Raw genomic sequence first — 19,983 nt, 5'->3', positions numbered from 1 at the left:
GCTTTTCCTGAAATGAGCTTGCATAGTAGTTCAGTCAGCTACTTACTTGCCTCTACAGAAAAAAGAAAAACAAAACCTAGATTTAAGGCCTGGTTCAATAAACCATCACCTGCTGCAACAAACGATGCATTGTTACCCCTTGGAACTTAGACAGCTGACTTCCCAAAGGAAGAAAATTAAAAATGATAGCAGAGACTATTAAATTAGAAATCTCTACTTTGTTCTTGTGGCTCTATCCATTTTTCCTGTGTATATTTTTTGCTAAGGTGATACTAGTTTACTTTCTATTTCTAACATTCCCATTGCCATGGCTTGTAGTAACTGAATAAAGGGTATGCCATGGTATCTAGGAGCTAAAGTTGTCCAAAGGGACCTGACCCTCTCCAACCCTCCATGCTTCTTTCATTTTGTTTTTCTCTATTCATCATCTTCTTCCTAATTTTTCCCACCTTATTCTCAGTATGTGGTCATGTGAAAAAAATTGTCGTTTTAGAGGACAGTGGGGCATTTTCTCCCAAAAATTGCATTGTGTTCTGAAAACACTCAGACTAGGTCTCCTGCAGTTATGAGTTCCACTGTCAGGAACCTTCTTACTATTTATTATTTATATTACAATGCTATTGCCCCAGTTAGGATTGAGGCCACATTGTGCTGTCACTGTACAAACATAAAATAAAAAATTTCCTGCCCTACAGAGATTGCAGTCTAAATGACCATCAAGAAAACTTTGTCCCACGGTCCCAAGAGTCTCATCTTGGCTCTGTCAACTGCAAAGTTCTTCCAGAATGTAATGTTCTCAGTGGGTAGCAGCTAGAGAGGCAACCTCTCTAACAACCATGGCCTACTTTTGCCCCCTTATTCATATAAGTAGTCCCATTGAAAGCAATATTAAGGTACTACACAGTGTAAGGATAGCAAAATGTGTTTTAGGGGATTTATAGATTGGGAAGAGGATTTCAATTTGATATGACATGAATAAAGCTGGACCCAGAAATAAATAGGAAGCCAGTGGATCATGTGATGCTTAGAGAGATGTGCTCTCTTAATTTGCCAGTGGCTATATGTTATACATGTTGAATTTCCATAATGCCTTCATTTTCACCACCAGAAATCTAAACTGGAACTGAGGAAAGACATTGATCATGATGGAAAGGTCTGTCCACCTGGAGATGGGAGAAGGTCATCCTCATTGCTGTTGCAGTCTGTGTTGTCCAGCAACAGAGAAGAGTACAGTATGATGCACACCTCCTTGATGGGCAGATGACTTAGATTTTTATCCTTTATTGAAGACAAGGTTTCAGTCACCTCTCCAGAATGTCTGTCTCTTCCTACCAATATTAATTCTGTCTTCCCTGGTTTAGGTTTGAGTCAGCTGCTTTTCATCCATTTATTTAAGTCTTTTAATCAAGACAAGAGGCCTTTCTAAAAGATATGCTGTCTGTAGCTCAAGCAGAAGTTATGGGACTGATGCAGATTTTTTGGGTGTGAGATACTACAGTCTGTGTTATGCAGGAGTTCAGATGAAATGATCAAAATGGTTCCTTCTAGCCTTAAAATCTATTAATCTATTTTTCTTCAAGGCACTATGAGATCTTGGTCATATCTATAGAAAGACAGATGTTAAGATGGGAGTTGTCAACATAGTATTGATTCTGAATTTGTTCACAAAAATTATGAGAAAATATGACCTATGAGGGAAGATTGAAAAAATTGGGTTTGTTCAGTCTGGAGAAGAGAAGACCAAGAGGAGATATGATAACAAGTTTTCAAGTACATGAAAGGTTGTTACAAGGGGGAGGGAGAAAAACTGTTCTCCTTAACCTCTGATAGGACAAGAAGCAATGGGCTTAAGTTGCAGCAAGGGTGGTTTAGGTTGGACATTAGGAAAAACTTCCAGTCACGGTGGTTAAGCACTGGAATAAATTGACTAAGGAGATTGTGGAATCTCCATCACTGGAGATTTTTGAAGCAGATTAGACAAACATCTGTAAAGGATGGTCTAGAGATAATACTTAGTCCTGCCATGAGTGCAGGGGATTGGACTAGATGAGCTCTCGAGGTCCCTTCCAGTCCAACAATTCTATGCATTAACAGGGTCAGACTTACGAAATACGTTTTTATGAACAAATGTGGTGCACACTATGTATCTGTCTTTATCCTCATTAATGCTGTAGCAGAGCATCTCAAAAGCTAACATATGGTCACTCAATACCTGTCAGATTGGGCACTGCTGTTAACCCTGTTTCACAGATGGGGAACTGAGGCACAGAGGGGCTAAGTGACTTGCCCAAGGTCACCTAGCTTCTGTGGCAAAGCAGTGAATTGAACCCCCACTCTTCTCCCCTACCCACTAGGCCATTCTGCCTCTAGCCCCTATAGGCACACACCACAGAGGGGCAGCACTCTGAGCATTAGTCCCTTGCATAGCAGTAGCACCCAGGGGCTGGCTGTGCAGGGCGCTGCACAGAGGCAGTACATGACACCAAGCAGGACAGTGCTGTAGCAGGAGGAACTAGGAGGCAGCCTGCACGCCAGGAGCCGTTGCCAAGGCAACGCGCTGCACGTGCCATTGGCCGTTCGCACACAGGCGTGTCCCTGTCTTGCGCACGCTGGGCCTCACGGCCCGCGTCAGGTTGCCTCAGAATCGCGCCCTCACGCGGCACCCGCCATCGCCCCTTTAAGGCTTATTTTATCTCTGAAGCCAGTGATGGCGGGGGGCGCGGCCCGGCCAGGGGCGTGGTCTTCAGGGTTGGCCACGCCCACCAGTATAAGAACGGCGGCTGCGAGCCGCGGGCGCGCAGGATTTACTTGGAACGTGCTCGTGGGGTACTCGGGGTTTGAGTGTGGCGCACGCGCAGTGTCCCCCAAGGCGGGCAGGGATATGCGGAGCCGCGGCGCCGTCTGGGTGAGTGATTCCCGGGGCTGCAGGGCTGCGCCGGGATCGGCCCCCTTCGGGGCGCTCCGGGAGTGCGGGGCTTCCCCGCCAGGGACCCTGGGCTCGGCCCCCACTTCTCCAGGCACGGCTCTCGGGAGCACTCGTTGCCATGGCAGCCGGGCCCTGCTGTGAGGCGCGGCGGCCTCTGGCTCCTCGAGCCTGGCTTTGCCCGCGGCCGCCGGGACTAAACAGTCGCTTCTCTCGGGGAAAGGCCGCTCCCCGGAGCGCGGCGGGCCCGGATCCGCGGCGGGCAGCCGAGCGAAGGCGCCCCACGCTCCCCGGAGCTGGGCAGGGGCTGCTCGCGCTGTCCGATCGGTGCCAGCGCGCTGGGAGGGGGCGAGCCGCCGCGCCGGGCAGAGCAGCTGCCTGGGCTGGCAGGAGCGGGACTGGCGGGTTAGTCACGCACCCGTGGCTCGGGCTGGGGCCGCACTGTGCGGAGGCGTATGGGTGACTTCAGGTGCACCTGCCAGCCAGGTGGGGCGGGACTGGTGACCAGGCAGCTGTCGGGTGAGGGAAGGGGAGGCTGAAGCCCGAAGTGCCCAGCTATTTCCTGGCCCCTCGAGACCCGTCTGCGTTCGGCGCTGCGGGTCAGTGACCGTTTAACGTGGGGGTTCACCCGCGTCTGTTTTTATCCAGGTTCTAGTAGACTGTGTTTGGCTGCCCATAGGCTGAACTGCTCCTAGGACTGAGAGTCTAGAGATGCAAGAGCTCTTTAACTTTTTTTTTAAAGTTGTACTTTAAGTCAGTGGTTCTCAAAGGGTACTGTGACCCCCTTCTGACAACAGAAATTACTACGAGACCTCAGGAGGGGGGACTGGAGCCCGAGCCCTGCTGCCCTGGGCAGCGGGGCCAAAGCTGAACCCCAAGGACTTCCACCCTGGGTGGGGGCATGTAACTTTAGCCTTCCTGCCCAGGGCTGAAGCCCTCAGGCCTTGGCCCCCAGCAAATCTAACACCAGCCCAAGGGACCCCATTAAAATGTGTTCATGATGCACTTTGGGGTCCTGACCCACAGTTTGGGAACCCCAGCTTTAAGTGCTTCCCTAAATTCAGCTTACGATACTGGGATCATAGCGCAATTAAGGGCCTGTGACTAAAACTTTAGCTCCAAGTTCTCTGGAAGGCAAGGAAAGTCTTTTAGTTAGTCTTCACCATTAATTGTTTACCTTATTACAGACTAGTCACAGTGGTCCTGAAAGAAAAAAAATATTAAGTATGTAATGATATTTTATAGGATGAACTAAGTTACAAAATCACCTAACTTCTGAGTCACCTGCCAGTATTTGAAGATAAGATGTTTTAGGTCCAAAAATTTGTACTTTTTACTTTTGTTGATCCAAAAAAGATGATACTTGTATCTTGTCTACCCTTGCTTGTCTCAGTCATAATTATTACTGTAACTTATTATTTAATAAGGCGTTCAAGTGCAATGGTTAACTAAATATTTGGATTTTAGAAGGGGGAGGGGAGACATTTTCCTGAAAATGTTTATTATTTAACCTGGCTATGTTGTTGTGCTATTTGAGCATACTGCAGGCAATTTAATTACATTAATTTTGCCAAGTAGTAAAATACACGATATATAAAAGTTCCAATTTTAAGCCATGATCCTACAAACACCTAAGCATATGTGTAACTTTACTCACACCAGTAGTCCCAGTGACCTCAATGTGCTTAAGTATTACACCAGCATTGAGGCCCTCATTCTTCATCCTAAAATGTTGTTGGCACATTAACAAGACCTTCTGTTATGAATGAAGAAACTGAGCCAGAAAAAGATAATTTATTTTTGTTTCTTTGAAAGCTAGTAACTGAAATTCCAGGTACAGCTTGACATGAATGTGCAATTGACCACTCTATATCACCTAGCTGTAGAAGTTAGAGAAAGCAAATGTATAGTTTAAAACTCTGCACCAGTATGTATACTTTGTAAGCAGCATAGAAAGGAAGGTTTTTTGTATAAAAACTTATACAAAGTTTTATGAAAACTAGTTACACTTCACACATTTACTGTCTAACTTATTGCAGCACACTTTAATGTGGCTAGTTATAGGTCTGTATTCCCATTACACACTTCTGTTTTCAGGAGTTATAACTCTGCCATAATTTTTTTCCTCTGGACTGAACCATCAGAGTGGGTAGTAGCAACTTTTTTTCCTTCTACTTGATTTGTTAACCTTTAAATAAACTGAAAGCATATTATGGGTTCAGATGCTTCTTTTTGCAAACTAATTTACGATGACTTAAATTTTCTTGATCACTCTAGCCCTTAATATGGACTCATGGCTTGGGTTTTTTTTCAAAATAGCCCATTTTTAATGTTCAAAACCAAAGACAGCACTGTACACTTAATGTATAACATGTATCTTCATTTTGTACACTTCCTGTGAATACACACTACTCTACTTGCACAATATGAATGGTGTATAGTGGCTTTGAAACTTCAGTGGTCTCATGGAACTTATCCACAGCTTGAGGGTTTTTAATAGTATAATTTAGCCATGATCTGTTATTCCTGGTCTGCAGGTAAGGATGGTATATTGGATGGCAAAGGCTCTGAGGGACAAGGTCACTGGCAGATTTTTGAATCTTTCATTCTATGGTACAGTGCTTGAAGGATGCACACCAGTGTTCAGAGGCGCTCTTTCCACCAGCTCCCAGTGTTCTTTTCAGCTGCTGATTGTTGGCAGGAGAGAGCTCTCCCGCCCATAGGCACAGACTCCGTGGATGCTCCGGAGCTGGAGAACCCATGGGGAAAAAATGGTGGGTGCTGAGCACCCACCGGCAGCCACCCTATCATCACCTTCCCCTCCCCTCTGCACCTCCTGCCTGCCTCAATCAGCTGTTCGGGGGGAAGGGAAAGGAAGGAGGACATGGTGCATTTGGGAGAGGGGGCTGGAAGAGGTGGGGTGGGGTGTGGCCTTGAGGGAAGGGTTGGAGTGGGGGTGGGGGCCTCGGCAGAGCTGGGGGTCGAGCACAGTGATAAGTCTGTGTTCCTGCCGACAAAAAACTTCCACCCGGACCGCAGGAGAGTTTTCCTGCGGACAAAGCGCTGTTTGTTGGCAAAACTTTTGTCTTTCAAGGGGTGTGTGTTTTTTTTTAACACTGTTTTATCCTTCGGTTGCCAATGTAGACAGCCTTTACCTTTTGAAAAGATCAGGAATGTTGAATCTGACTTTCCTAATCTTGGCACAGGGAGGCAGGGGAGTGGGGGCTTGCCTCGGGTGCTTATTGTGAGCTCATACACATTAATTGAAGGGGTGGGGGTAAAGGGAGGAAGAGGAGAGTGTGAATCTTTAACAAAGACAGCCTTTGTCCCAAGTATTGAATAGACACAGCAGTTAAAATAGGTAGTAGCAAAAACAAACAACAAACCTACATTTTAAAAAGCCAAACTGAAGTCTCCCCACTTTTAGTCTCTTTCAATGTTATTTTAGTAGTTCTGCCACCACCATAGAGTTCTCCAGGGCAGATGTGGTCTGCATTTCTCGTGAAGAAAACAAGCAGAATATTTTAACCAAGCCTCTCAAGCGTTCTTTATTTACCATAAAGAAGCTAAAAAAGGCCACAAAACTCATTTGTCTGTCCTTTGCAAGTTGCCTTCAAAATCCAAATAATCTAACAGGCTTTCATCAAGTGTGCGCAGGACAGAAAGCTGACAGGGTTCTTTAGGGCTTAGTTAACACCTTTCTTTTGGAGAGAGAAATTAAAGTTTTGATTCAAGACCCTCACCTTCCCTCCTTCCCAGCGCAGGAGGTATTGTAGAAGTGAAAAATCTTAATTCTGAATTTCTGGTACAGTAATGTGGAATTTATCAAATTTAGTATAGTTATTTAGGTGTTGGCAGAATTTGAACCAGTTATGCATTAAGTTGTGTGTCTTATTTTTTAAATGTGAGCTGGCTATATCCACTGTAAGACTTCATGATACTGTACACCAGTGGTTCTCAACCAGGGGTACATATATCCCCGGGGGTGGGGTTTGGGTTTCGGGGGGGGGGGGGTGGCAATAGAGGTCTTCCAGGAGGTATGTCAACTCATCTAGATATTTGCCTAGTTTTACAACTGGCTACATAAAAAGCTTTAGTGAAGTCAGTACAAGCTAAAAATTCATATAGGCAATGACTTGTTTATACTGATGAAGTGAGCTGTAGCTCACGAAAGCTCATGCTTAAATAAATTGGTTCGTCTCTAAGGTGCCACAAGTACTCCTTTTCTTTTTGCGAATACAGACTAACACGGCTGTTACTCTGAAACCTGTGTGATTTAAATTGCAGGTGAGGGTTAGAGACTTGTCTTGTTCTGAAAAGCACTAAGCACACTTACCATGGTGCTCTATAAATAAGATACAATCATGTATAAAACAAATGGTTTTAAAAAAGCCATGTTCTTAGGACCATTTGCCAGATGTGAGTTTCTTGGCATTATATAATGACCACTGGAGAAACTCGACTTTCAAAGCCTAATTACAGCATGCCATGAGTTTCAGGAAGTAGATTAAATAGTAACATCAGTAGGCTTTCTAATTAGGATCTGAAATGGTTAAATGTTAAAAACAGCATAAAGGGTTAGCTATCATTCCAAATTAACAGAAATCTCCTTCTAAAAGTATATTATAGGAGGAAATTACATCATATTGTCAAATAAGGAAGAGCTAAGCTGAACGGATGACTTGTATGACAAAAATGTGCCCCTCCTATGAATTGCTTCTGAGATTCGTTAATGATACGTGGTGGCAAGGTGAGCAAAATTAGGTTAAGAACATGTGTTCTTACTGCTTTAAAGTAGCAATGTTTTTCCTTTTAAGAATGTGTAGTAGATGGATGCAGCTTTTACTTCCTTATGTCATAGGGCATGATCTGTTATCCCTTCAGCAGGTAGCATCACAGAGTGTAATCCCTGTCCAGGTTTTTTGTAGGCATTCAACAATTTTCACTGCAAATTGCATCCAATTCCATTACGTGTAGTGCATCCTGAAGGCACAGTTTGACCTCCTGTGCATATCAAAATGATTTGATACTCCTGAGGGAATTCTGTGACAAAATTAATAATTCTGTGCATAGTATTTTAAAATTCTGCAAGTTTTATTTGTCAATAAATAAATGCAGAGGCTCCAGCATGGCAGTGGGGAGCACGGGCCACTGGCTGCATGAAGGTGGAAGATCACCCTGCAGCCGCCCCACCCTTAGGACACGACTCAGCGGTGAGGCTGCATCTGACCCTGACACAGCACAAGGTCTGGGCCTGCCCCAGAAACACCCAGGGGCCATGCCCTTCTGCACCAGGTGTGGGGCAGGTAGGCTCAATCAGGCAGGATCCAAGTATGGAGGGGTTCAGTGTGGGGTGAAAGGATTCTGTGTGGGACAGTCTGGGTGCAGGCAGCTCAGTGGGGGGTCTAGGTGTGGGGGGATCTGGATGCACAGAGGCTCACTGGGGGGTTCCAGATGCAGGGGCAATGGGACTCTGCAGGGGCTTCCAGATGAAGGTTGTTGGGGATCAGTGGAGGGGTCTGGGTGTGGGGGTCTCAGTGGGGGGTGGGGGCTCTGAGTGCTGGGGGAGTGGGGCTTGGGGTGGGGTCTGGGTGCAGCTAGTTGGTGGTCAGTGGTGTGGGGGTCTGGATGTGGGGGCTCAGGGTAGTGGTTTGAGTGCAGGGAGCTCTGTGGGGGGTGATCTGAGTGCAGAGGTAGGTCTGGAGGCTGGGAGTCTGGATTCAGTGGGGCTCTAGATGTAGGGGTTGAGGTTCAGTGGGGTGGGTTTTGGGCATGGAGGATCAGGGGGGTTCTGGATGTACTGGGTGAGGCTTGGCAAGGGTGTCTGGGTATAGGAGGTCTGGATGCACAGGGGTTGAGTGGATGGGGCAGCAGCTCCCTGTACAGTGACCCCTCCCCTGACAGCTGAGGAGTGATGGGGGCAGGAAGCAGGGGAGGCTTCTGAGGGTTGGTCTGGGGGAGGCTTCTGAGGGTTGGTCTGGCACAGCCTCAGCTACTTCTTGGAGGGGAAGAGGAAGTCCATCCTCTCCTGCCTCCAGCCCAGCTGGGACTAGCAGCTGATCCCGGCTCAGGGTAGGAGCCACTGGGGTGCCCCCAACCCCGCGGTGATTTACCTCTCAGCCGTCTGCTCTGGGTGCCTGAAATGCTGTACCTGCGCTGCTAGGGAGTGGTGCGTGACTGCTCTTGCAGCTTCCCTTTGCTTCCTTGTCAGAAAGTCATTTTTCAGTGTGGAAGCTAAGAAATCTGCGGGGGACATGAATTCAGCGCAGAATTCACCCAGGAGTAATTTGAGTACTGTAATGGTGATTGCCTGACAGAAATGCCAATAAATAAATAAATGAGGTATCTGAATGTTCATAGCTTTCAGAAAAAATGGCTGCAGTCTGATAAAACATTGCTGCAAGATCATAACAATAGACTGAGTTGGAGCTGAGAAATGGAAATTCACATTTTAATTTCTGGTCAGATATGAAAAACAAATATTGTAGCTGCAATGTAATTGTAGTATGTGCATAGATATATTTTTCAGAAGGAGAGCTGCTAAAAATCTACATAGGGCATGCCATATATTATATACTATTGTAACATCCAAACATTTATACTTGTGGCAATATGGTCTGGGAAGAATGTTTTTAAATTTAATTCCCTCCTTGTCTAGTTACATTGCTAACCGTGATGGAGCGCAATGGCTGATCACAAACTGTCACAAACCCATTATTTTCCATTGCTTTAGCTTGGGTCTCCTGAGGTTAGTGACTGAAGCAAGAACTAATTGTAGTTTTCCTTTATAGTAATTTAGCTTCTTGACTAGATACAAGCCTGTGAGGACTTCCTGAAAATATTATAATTTGTGTATCTTTCTAATCACCTTAGTCCAGGCAAGTAGGGTTTATCAGTATAACTGGGAAACCCATTGTGAAAACCATACTTGCTAACTCATTCATTTGCACAACAAATATCATAAACCAAGGACACAGTAATTTAGCTTTATTTATGGTATGGCTAGTATATCCTATTATATTTTGTAAAATGAATTAAATTGTCATGTGATTTCATGAAAGTACAATATTTTATTAAATCTTTGCTAATCCACAAACCCAGTAACTGTCACATAACTACTGGTCTCTCCCCACCTTCTCTGTAAAATGAGTTTCTGCTGCAAATTAATGTTGTTCATAAATCCATGAACAATACTGACTTTTTCGAATGTATTCCTCAGTAACCTTATTGAGAGTGTACCATCCAAAAGTAAGAGTTAATGCAGCTGTCTCTCATAGATTCTCAGGGTTTGCTCTTTACTAAGCTTCAAGTTTGCAATGCTAAGCAGTTTGCTACATATTTTAAAATAGTAGCACAAACTCTTTAAACCCAGGATGCAAAAAGGTAAAACTGACTTGGTAGTAAAGGAGAACATGCAGTTATGTTGCCCTTTTTGCTTCCCCTCCTACTCCCACTTCAAGAACATAGGAAGCTGGGACAGTTTCATAACAGTCCATTCACATTTCCCTATTAAAATGTAGAGGCAGGTCACCTTCTATGAATTCACAAAGAGATTATTGTTTGAAGTGAGTAGGCTTTATGAACGCACAACTTGTCTTTGTTTCCATCACCTAGTTTTCTGAATTAAAAAAAAATGAGAAGTACCTTTCTGAGTGTAATATTTAAGTATCTATTGAAATGGAAGCTTAGAACTCCAAGGGGATTTCAAAGCAGGTAATACTTGCACAATCACTCTGAAAGCTGAGATTTAGACAGCATTTTAGGAGGTTGACACATACACTAATTACTACTAGTGGTTTTGGCATGGGAGCAGGTGGAGGCTGGTCCTTTTAGAATCCCTGCAGGCTTTTTCATGTAATCAGAGTAAGCACTCTAGTCTACATGTGCTTTCAAACTATTTAAACACCAGTCTCCTTCCTATTTCATCTTGGTTTTTTTTATACTGCAAGAGACACTTTCTCTATAGTCTTGCCAGTTCTTGTAAGCACAATAAGGTGAAAACACTAGGGTAAATCAAATCTAGTGCAAATGCTTGGACCCATTCTTAGTATTTTAACCTACAGATTAATTATTTTTAAACTGCATTTTCTAATTCTTGCCACTTCTAACAATTTAACAAGTGTGAAGTAGCTAGTAAATTGAGCCCTTACCTGTCCTCTAGGCAACAAGTGAAGACTTAAAATGTTGACACAACTTCATGACATAAGCAGTCAAACTCTAATTGGAACAAACATTTCTAGTTTAGGACACTTGCTCAATGTGATATAAACTGGCATGGATTGATGTCTTTCTTTAATGCTACATGAAACTGAATTTGAGGATCAGTGTCCTACTTGAGTCTCAGCCCCGTAGTGGATAGCCCTGTTTGTGCTTGTACAACTGAAAGAATGAGAGGTTAATATTTTAACTGGAGTCTCATGTATCTTTAACTCATTTGCTAGTTATCCGCTAATAGAATGGCTTTAATCACTTTCCAGAATTACATATCCATGCATTTCTTAAAGAAAATTTTAATCTTATTGGTTGGTAACCATTCAAACATGTTGATTTGGAACTAAATATAGCCGTTACACTAAATTTGGTACTTTTTGCTAACCAGGAGGATACACTGTAGCTATCCAAGTTTATTTAATAATTATATAGCTTAACATACATTTTATTCAGGTTAATAGCTTTTACTTTTTTTAATTTATGCCTTAATGTAAGTTGTTATAATTTCAAATTGGTTTATTTTTAAAAAGAAAAATGTATTTAAATAAAAAAAAGATTTTTTGTTTTTTAATCATGGATTTTTATCCACCCTAGCTTTCATTGTTTGACAAGTGTCTCTAACTTGATTTAGTGATGTAAGAATTAACTAGATAAAGTTAAAAATAAATGCTGCTCTTTAGTGTCTCATAGTTAAGAAGTTTATAGTCTGTTTCAATAGTGAGTATCTATGAAAAGGGAAGAGCTGAAATAAAGATTTTTTTTTTTTTTTTTAAAGACCATGGTGCAATCCTGTCATAGAAAAAATGGCAGCGTTTGAGTCTTGCACCATTCCAGCAAAGCTGATGTTCTCCCTTCTAAATTCTGGCAACATGTCTGACTAAGGCCTGGTCTACACTACGTGGGGGGGAATCAATCTAAGATACGCAACTTCAGCTGCGAGAATAGCGTCGCTGAAGTCGACGTATCTTAGATAGAATTAGAATCACTTACTTGGCGTCCTCGCGGCGTGGGATCGATAGCGCCGCTCCCCTGTTGACTCTGCTTCCGCCTCTCGCCCTGGTGGAGTTCCGGAGTCGACAGCAGAGTGACCGGGGATCGATTTATCAAGTCTACACTAGATGCGAGATAGATCGATCACTACCCACCGATCCGGTGGGTAGTGTAGACGTGGCCTTAAAAACACTTGGGTTGAGGGAGAAAGAAAGAAAACCACCTGCATTGATGCAAATGTGTGCATGGTTATTCATGGTTTGTAAAACCTCCATGTTGCTTTATCTTGTATTACTGGCTCTCAATAAGAATTACAAACATGTGTACAGTCTCAAACTATTTTGCAGACGTTTATCTTTCTTGCCTCCTATGAGCCGAAAAATTAGTATTTCCCCCATTTTACGGTTGAGGGAACTGAAGCAGAGAAAATAAATGACTTATTGCCCTACGTAGCAGCAAGAGTTGGTGTTAGAGCATGAGTTAAAACTCTGGAGAGCTTGCCTTGTCCCATACTTAAGACTGAGTACCATGTCCCCTTAAAACTGCAGATGGTTCTGTGGAACCTACCTCTTCCAGTATCATGGGAACAGGAGGTTAATTTATCGGTGCAGAAGAATGCACTCTTATTCCTGTACCATTTCTCTTGGGCACAAACTGGCTTTCTCTGGACAGAGAACAGGCAGGTTCCTTACTTATTCTTGAACACGCTGTCTAGGGGATAGAATAATGAAAGGCAGGGGAGGTGGGAGAGAACTGAACTTACCAACAATACAGACTATTCATTGGGTATCCCTTAAAAAGCATACCAGAGCATGATCTGGTCCCAAACACATGTTGGGTTTTACTTTTTGGAGAAAGAAAAGGAGTACTTATGGCACCTTAGAGACTAACCAATTTATTTGAGCATGAGCTTTCATGAGCTACGAAAGCTCATGCTCAAATAAATTGGTTAGTCTCTAAGGTGCCACAAGTACTCCTTTTCTTTTTGCGAATACAGACTAACACGGCTGTTACTCTGAAACCTGACTTTTTGGAGAGAATTTCCTTTCAAGTACCCAGAGATGTGGAGTATAACTGATCATGTTCAGTAAACATCTCTCTCTTCATTATCATGTAAATGTCATTTTTATCTTGCCCTAAACAATACACTGTACTCCTTGAGCAGGTAAAGGGTCTGTTCTAAAGTGATTTTAGGGCATTTAATCTCTCTATTCAGGTGAGGAGACTGAGGTTCTCCTGCCTTGTTATATTTAATCCTCCTCACTTTATGCAGTTTTGTTTCACTGAGTTGCAGTTTCTCCACTGTCCAGAATGTACAGCTGATCTTTCAGAAATTGTGGGGAGAGTTGGTGGGTTCACACAAGCAAAACCTTGTAAAGCAGCATATTCCATATATTACAATTTCTAACTGAATTTCAAGTGTTTGTCAGAACTTCTGTTTCCCAATGTAAATGTGCCTACTAAACTATTGTGCACAGATTCAAAACAAGCTTTGTAGAAAAGGATGACTCTTCTTCGTTTAGATTTGCTCAACCCCATAGCTTGGAACTGTTGTGGTATACATGCTAGGAGGAAACCTTGTGAGACCAACAAATGAATTTCTAGTAGCTAACACTTAAAGTGATTGATTATTCAATATAATGATCTTATCAGAAACCCTTGTGAATTGATCAAACCTTTGATTTAAGTAGTCACTTTATATTTAGTCTATTAGAATGAGTCTTTGACCAGATTACATTTGAAGTCAGGCTATTGTGTTTCGGCTTCTTTTTAGGTTAAAACCCTTGGCAAAGTGACTCCTTATCACAATAATACAGAAGGAGGTTTGTCTAATACAATGTTATACAACGATTTGTATGTTTTGGCAAAGTTGGTGTCTCTGAGTAACTGTCAATATGTGTACAAGGTCTGAATTTGCTGGCATAAAACTTCTATTCATCACCTGTTTTACTGAAACTTGAAAATCTTTGGATTGATGTTTCTCCAAAAATGAACTCTTACAGAACTACTTCTAATTATTGGATTTGTTTTTACAGTCACAGAAACAGAAGGACAAACACTTTGATGTGTGAAATATTTCCTTCTTTTCAGCAGGTGTTTGGGCCAGAGGGGCCCTCTCACAAAGGAGTCACTGTAATTCAGAGAGTTGGGTGGCATTTAAAATGAGAGACTCACTCATGTTTGCTTAGTGGTACTTACACCCTCCTCTCCTCTGAAGGGAATGAAAGCTGCAGGATACCTGGCAAGAACTGTGGATTTCTAAAATTTGGAGACATTGCAGAGCAAGGCACAATGTCAACGGCAGGAGTTGCTGCTCAAGAAATGAGAGGTCCATTAAAAACTGGATTTCTCCATAATGGCCAAGGCATAGGGAGTCTGAAAACCTGCTGGACCGGCCACAATGGGTTTGAAAAGTAAGTGGGGAAAATTAACCTTGCAGGTGGATTTGAGAGTTCTTACCAAGCAAGTGACATAGGTGGACCCAATAACTGGGATTAGGGCTTGTTCATGGTTCACTGACTCAGAATATTTTTTCCCTTTTCAGGACTTTCTTTAACATGGACCCTATAACAATGACATACAATCTGAATCCATCAGGACAGCAACATTGTACATCTGTTGGTATGTACACAGAAGATTTTGAGATGTATTGATACAAACTGTTTTGTGGAAGTGGTTTTGGAGAAAATCTGTCCCTTTTAATATCTACAATAGGAGAAAGAAAAGGAGTACTTGTGGCACCTTAGAAACTAACAAATGCTCAAATAAATGTTAGTCTCTAAGGTGCCACAAGTACTCCTTTTCTTTTTGTGAATACAGACTAACACGGCTGCTACTCTGAAACCTTTCTGATTTTAGACACCAGGCTGCCCTCTAGTGACAGATTTAAACACTTTGGCTCTCCTCCAACGTTTTTCTGACTTTCTACCTAGTATCTTAATAGTATACTTTTATTTGTTCTGAGGAAAATATTTAGTGTAAATAGTTGAGTGTTGTCAAATATTTAGCAAAACCTGCTAACGAGGATAGAACTCTGTGGAAATAGTTGCAAAGTGGTTGGGGCAAATCAACTGCATGTTAAAACATCTCTCATGGAGAGACAGCCCTGTTTTAATCTAAGTTGTGCCATGGGTCTCTAATTGTCTTATTTAACTGGAGCACTGCTATAATATAAGTCATATATATATTACATGGTGTTGAATATTCTCCCTCTGATACTCCTGAGGGCATTCTGCACCAAAAAATTTAAAATTATGCACACAATATTAAATTCTGCAAAATTCAGCAAATTTTATTTGTCAATAAATAAATGTGGCTCCAGTATGGCAGTGGGATGCACCGGAGGAGCATTGAGGTGGGAGATCACCCTGAAGCCCCCACCTCCCCCCAGTATAGAGACTCAGCAGTGAGGGTACACCTGACACTGACACAGTGCAAGGGCTGGGCCTGCCCCAGAAATGCCCCAGGGCTATTTCCCTCTGTGCCAGGTGCACCAGGTGTGGATGGGCAGGCTCAGCCCAGCAGGATCCAAGTGTGGAGGGACTTAGTGAAGGGGGATCCAGGTGAGAGGTTTCTGTGTGGGGCAGTCTGGGTGTGGGTGGCTTAGTGGGAGATCTGGATGCAGAGGCTCATTGGGGGGTTCTGGATGCATGGGCAATGGGACTTTGCAGGGGATCCAGGTGAAGGTAGTTGGGGCTCAGTGGGTGGGGGGCTGGGTGTGGGGAGATGGGGCTTGATGGGGTGGGGGTCCAGGTGCAGCTGGTTGGGGATCAGTGGTGTGGGGGGCTCGTTGGAGGGATCCGAGTGTAGGGAGGTAGGGCTTGTCTGGGCGGGGGTTCGGTGGGCCTGCTTAACGGGGGAGCCCCAGCTGCTGCCAAGGGGATGCCACATGCTGAACTCTTGCTTCCTCCTGTGATTCCTCGTCCCCCTTTTCTTTTCCATCCCCCACCCTCACTCCTACCTTCCCCTCCTCCTGCCCTATTCCACCCACCCTTCCTTCCCCACTGCCTCTTCCTACTCACCCCTCCTTCCCTCATTTTCCCCCTCCCCCCAATTACCCAGCCCAACCGTGGGCACTCTGTTGCACGTAATAGAAAGCAGGAAGGCTCCCAGCACACAGAAGCGGCACATGACTGGCACTAGGACCCAGGAGGCAGCGTTCAGCTGCAGAGTTCTCAGAGCTGAGACACAGCCTCCTTCAGTTGGGCAGCTCTGCGCTTGCAGAATGAGGGGTGGGGCAGTGGCATGTAATCCTGTGTGCCCCCCCCCCATGCCTCACCTCTGTTTGGAAGGGGGCAGTTCCCCCCATGCTCCCAAACTGCACCCACGGTCATCCCTCTGCGCAGCTTCCCTTTGCTTCCCTGCCATTTTCTGCAGGAAAACACAGGAAATCTGTGGGGGGCCATTTTCTGTGGGTGCACAGTCCCACAGAATCCCTCAAGGAGTACTCTGAGGATGCATGCTGTGAAGCTTGCTTAGGAATGGTGCAGTGTCCTGTGTAAAGCAAGCTATATGTATGGGACAACAGCTGGCTGTTCATAAACATATTGTTATGCAGGTGTGTTTCAGGATTACTGTAGTTAAGAGTTCTGTTAATTAAGGTATTAAGGATGCATTTTTCCTAGTGCTGAATTGGGAACAAATGAATGGCTAGATCATCTGTCACAAATTCATGGTGGTGGGGATGTAGACAGACATTCTTAACTTTATTTTCCCCTCCTAGGGCACATTTCAAACCCTGTACCAACAAATGGCTATTGCTTTACTGAAAGCTGTGTCAGGGTCCCAACTCAGAAATCCAGCCCATCTTCTCTTAGTCCCAAAAGTGAGAAGCTTAGTTCAAAGCATGAAGATTATCTTGTTCCTAGTTTCAGCAAACTGTCGGTAACTGTGGGCTGTGTTTCTGAGGAGATGCCTCCTCATACACTGACAAAGAGTGGACCACCTCAGTTTTCTTCTGCATCTTCCAATGACCGCAGCTCTAGGCCACTACCTCCACTGCCCATTTCTGAGGACCTCTCTCCAGATGATGTCGACAGAGAGGTGGAATTCTTAACAAGTTCAGACACTGACTTTTTGTTAGATGATTATGAACTTCCTCCTTTTAAATCCAGTGCTCCAAGTAGGCGGAGTTTTAGGGGTTGCGGACAGATCAATTATGCCTATTTTGATGCCCCAGCAGGACCAAAAACAGAAGATACCAACTCTGCAAATAACCTAAATGGATGTACACAAACCCCATGTCCTCCTCCACAACAGCTGCATCGGCGTTTACGAAGGTCTCATTCAGGGCCAGCTGGATCATTTAATAAACCAGTAGTGAGGCTATCTAGCCACTTAAATAGGGCTTCTCCTAATTCTGATGAAGACAAACCAGAGGTCCCCCCTAGGGTTCCCATACCTCCTAGGGCGCTCAAACCGGATTATAGAAGGTGGTCAGCAGAGGTCACTTCTAGCGCATACAGTGATGAAGACAGGCCTCCCAAAGTGCCCCCGAGAGAACCTTTATCACGGAGCAATTCCCGTACACCGAGCCCTAAAAGTCTGCCATTGTACCTCAATGGGGTCATGCCCCCCACACAGAGCTTTGCCCCTGATCCTAAATATGTCAGCAGCAAAGCTCTACAAAGACAAAACAGCGATGGATCTGCGAACAGGGTCCCTTGCATTCTTCCCATTATTGAAAATGGTAAGAAGGCCAGTTCAACACACTACTATCTGTTGCCTGAAAGGCCTTCATATCTGGACAAGTATGAGAAATTCTTCAGAGAAGCAGAAGAAACCAGCTCAAGCACAGAAATGAAGTCCTGGTCTGGTGACTGCACCACAGCTGCTGCCACAGCAAAGCAGGACTCAAAAGCTAGAATGGACATGGTTGGCCACATGAAACGGAAACACCTGTCTTATGTGGTTTCTCCATAGATTCTTGGAACATGATTCACGATAGTTGCTTAGGATGGAGTAGATCTTAACCATGTTGCTAAGTTTTTGAGATCCAAGGAAAGGTTCTCAAATAATGAAGTAATGGAATTCTTCCTGTTTCAGCAGAAAAGTGGAGTATCAATCGTAAAGTCGTCTTATGATGCGTATCTCTGAATTGTTTGTCTGGACTAAGCCTATCTTGGTCTGTATAATTGAAGACTGTAAAGCATTTATAGAAACACATGGAGTAACCATAGCCATGTTGGCCAGTTATACACTATCCTAGAGTAATATATTTTGTAAAGGCATATTAAGAAAAAATCCAGTTTTGATGTCTAAAACCGAAATCAGGGAAGAAAGTGCAGTACAGTATTTTTGTTTCATATCACAGGCATTTCCAAAATAATAGGCTTGGCATTTTAAAATCTTTTGCAGAAAATAGCATTGCTGGGAACAAACCCTGTTCTCTTTAGCTTGGATGTGCTAACCTGGCTAGAAGGAAATTGACATCTACTTAAAGACTTGGAAGTGTATTGGAAAGTGTTTAGACTTTTTTAATATCTTCAATATTTTGAAAACTTAGTAGAATATAAGTAGAATTTTTAGTGAAGTGGCTTCCGACAGGGGTTAGACTTCTGCTTTTTTATGGTGCCTCTTGGATTCTTTCACCCACTAACAGGCACATGGCAGAATTCTGCAGATTTTCCTAGCAGAGACTTGGACCAGCTACTGCTAACCTTCACCCATTGTTCTCTCCATAAGGGGTCCAAGGAATGCATGTTAGTGTCCTAAAATTGACAGGGGAAAGGTATCTATCCACAATTGCTAGTAAATGGTCAGCAATGACTACATCCTTATTTGGTACAGTATACAAACTTCTGACTGTATTATAAACAGAAACACACAACACAAGCTGGTCTTGTGTTCTGGTTTCTATTCAGTATTTTCTGGTTGTGTAGTTTGTTTTTTTGGTAAATTAAACATGATTCCATTTACAAACCGTGTCAGTCACATCTGCCTTTGCTTCAGATACTGCTTCTTTGTTTTTTTTCCCCCCCATAGTCTGCCTCACTGTTCCATTTAGGTCCAGGGAGATGCAACACTTGTGCATTAGCTGTTTCTCGTGCATACTTCCACATATTTATCCTTTTATAGATAAGCACAAGAAAGAGGTGCTCATTAATGGAGGTCCATTACTATAATGCTCTCCTCCTAATAGAAATGAACAAGCTGTTTACAGTTTAAACTGCTGAATGAGATATTTGAGCTATTTTAAAGCTTACTTTTATGTTTTAGTACAAACTAAATGAAGGTGAAATACATGCTATAGAAAATGCACTGATATTTCTGCATCATGTGTACAGTATTGAACAAAAGGATTTTATTCACTTTGTTTTATTTTGAATATTGTCATGTCTTGAATTTAATAAAGTTATAATATACTTATTTATGATACATGTAATGTTTCTTGATTTATTTGGTGGTTTATGTAAGTCTCATGCATTTTAGTTTTCAGTGTGGTTTTTCTAAAAGGAAAATTTGCATAAATGCATACCATGTTAATACAACATTTTAAGGCTTCACAGTTAACTTTTGCAATTCTTGATCTAATCTTAAGGTTCCTACAGCAGTGTTTACTCATTCACGTTGCCTACATCTTCTGTTCTTGTTTCATTTCATTGTGTAGCTTTGCCAGCCTATTTTAGGGTGTGTCTCTAATTTATCATGTTGGCCAATAAGATGTGCCATAAATTCATGATACACAGCCTATCAAGATTAGTAAACCTATTATTATTTGTTTCCGGTAGCACCCACAATGTGCTACCCGCTGTGCAAACACAAAAGAGGTCAGTAGTGTTCCTGACCTGAAGAGCTCAGAGGCTAAAAAGTCCAAAAGTGGACAGAGGGAAGGTAGGGGAAGGGATGTTTTTTCTAGG

At 43.3% G+C, this 19,983-nt stretch overlaps 1 protein-coding gene across 2 annotated transcripts; it reads left to right on the top strand.

The window, feature by feature from the left end:
• Window positions 1–2,712: 2,712 nt before the first annotated feature.
• Window positions 2,713–19,449, top strand: ERRFI1 (ERBB receptor feedback inhibitor 1). 2 transcript variants are annotated; one of them, XM_074934033.1, is made up of 5 exons: window positions 2,713–2,905; window positions 7,543–7,673; window positions 14,343–14,538; window positions 14,670–14,746; window positions 16,848–19,449. In XM_074934033.1, the coding sequence occupies exons 2-5, from the start codon at window positions 7,601–7,603 to the stop codon at window positions 18,044–18,046; spliced, it is 1,545 nt and encodes a 514-aa protein (XP_074790134.1). In that variant the 5' UTR covers window positions 2,713–2,905; window positions 7,543–7,600; the 3' UTR covers window positions 18,047–19,449. The 2 variants fall into 2 exon arrangements, with proteins under 2 accessions (XP_074790134.1, XP_074790135.1); XM_074934034.1 differs by lacking the exon at window positions 7,543–7,673 and having other exon boundaries at window positions 2,714–2,905; window positions 16,848–19,448.
• The last annotated feature ends 534 nt before the right edge of the window (window positions 19,450–19,983 follow it).

Source organism: Natator depressus, chromosome 18 (genome assembly GCF_965152275.1).
Source record: "Natator depressus isolate rNatDep1 chromosome 18, rNatDep2.hap1, whole genome shotgun sequence".
Classification (NCBI taxonomy): Eukaryota; Metazoa; Chordata; order Testudines; family Cheloniidae; genus Natator; species Natator depressus.
This window is presented reverse-complemented; position numbering and strand designations above follow the sequence as displayed.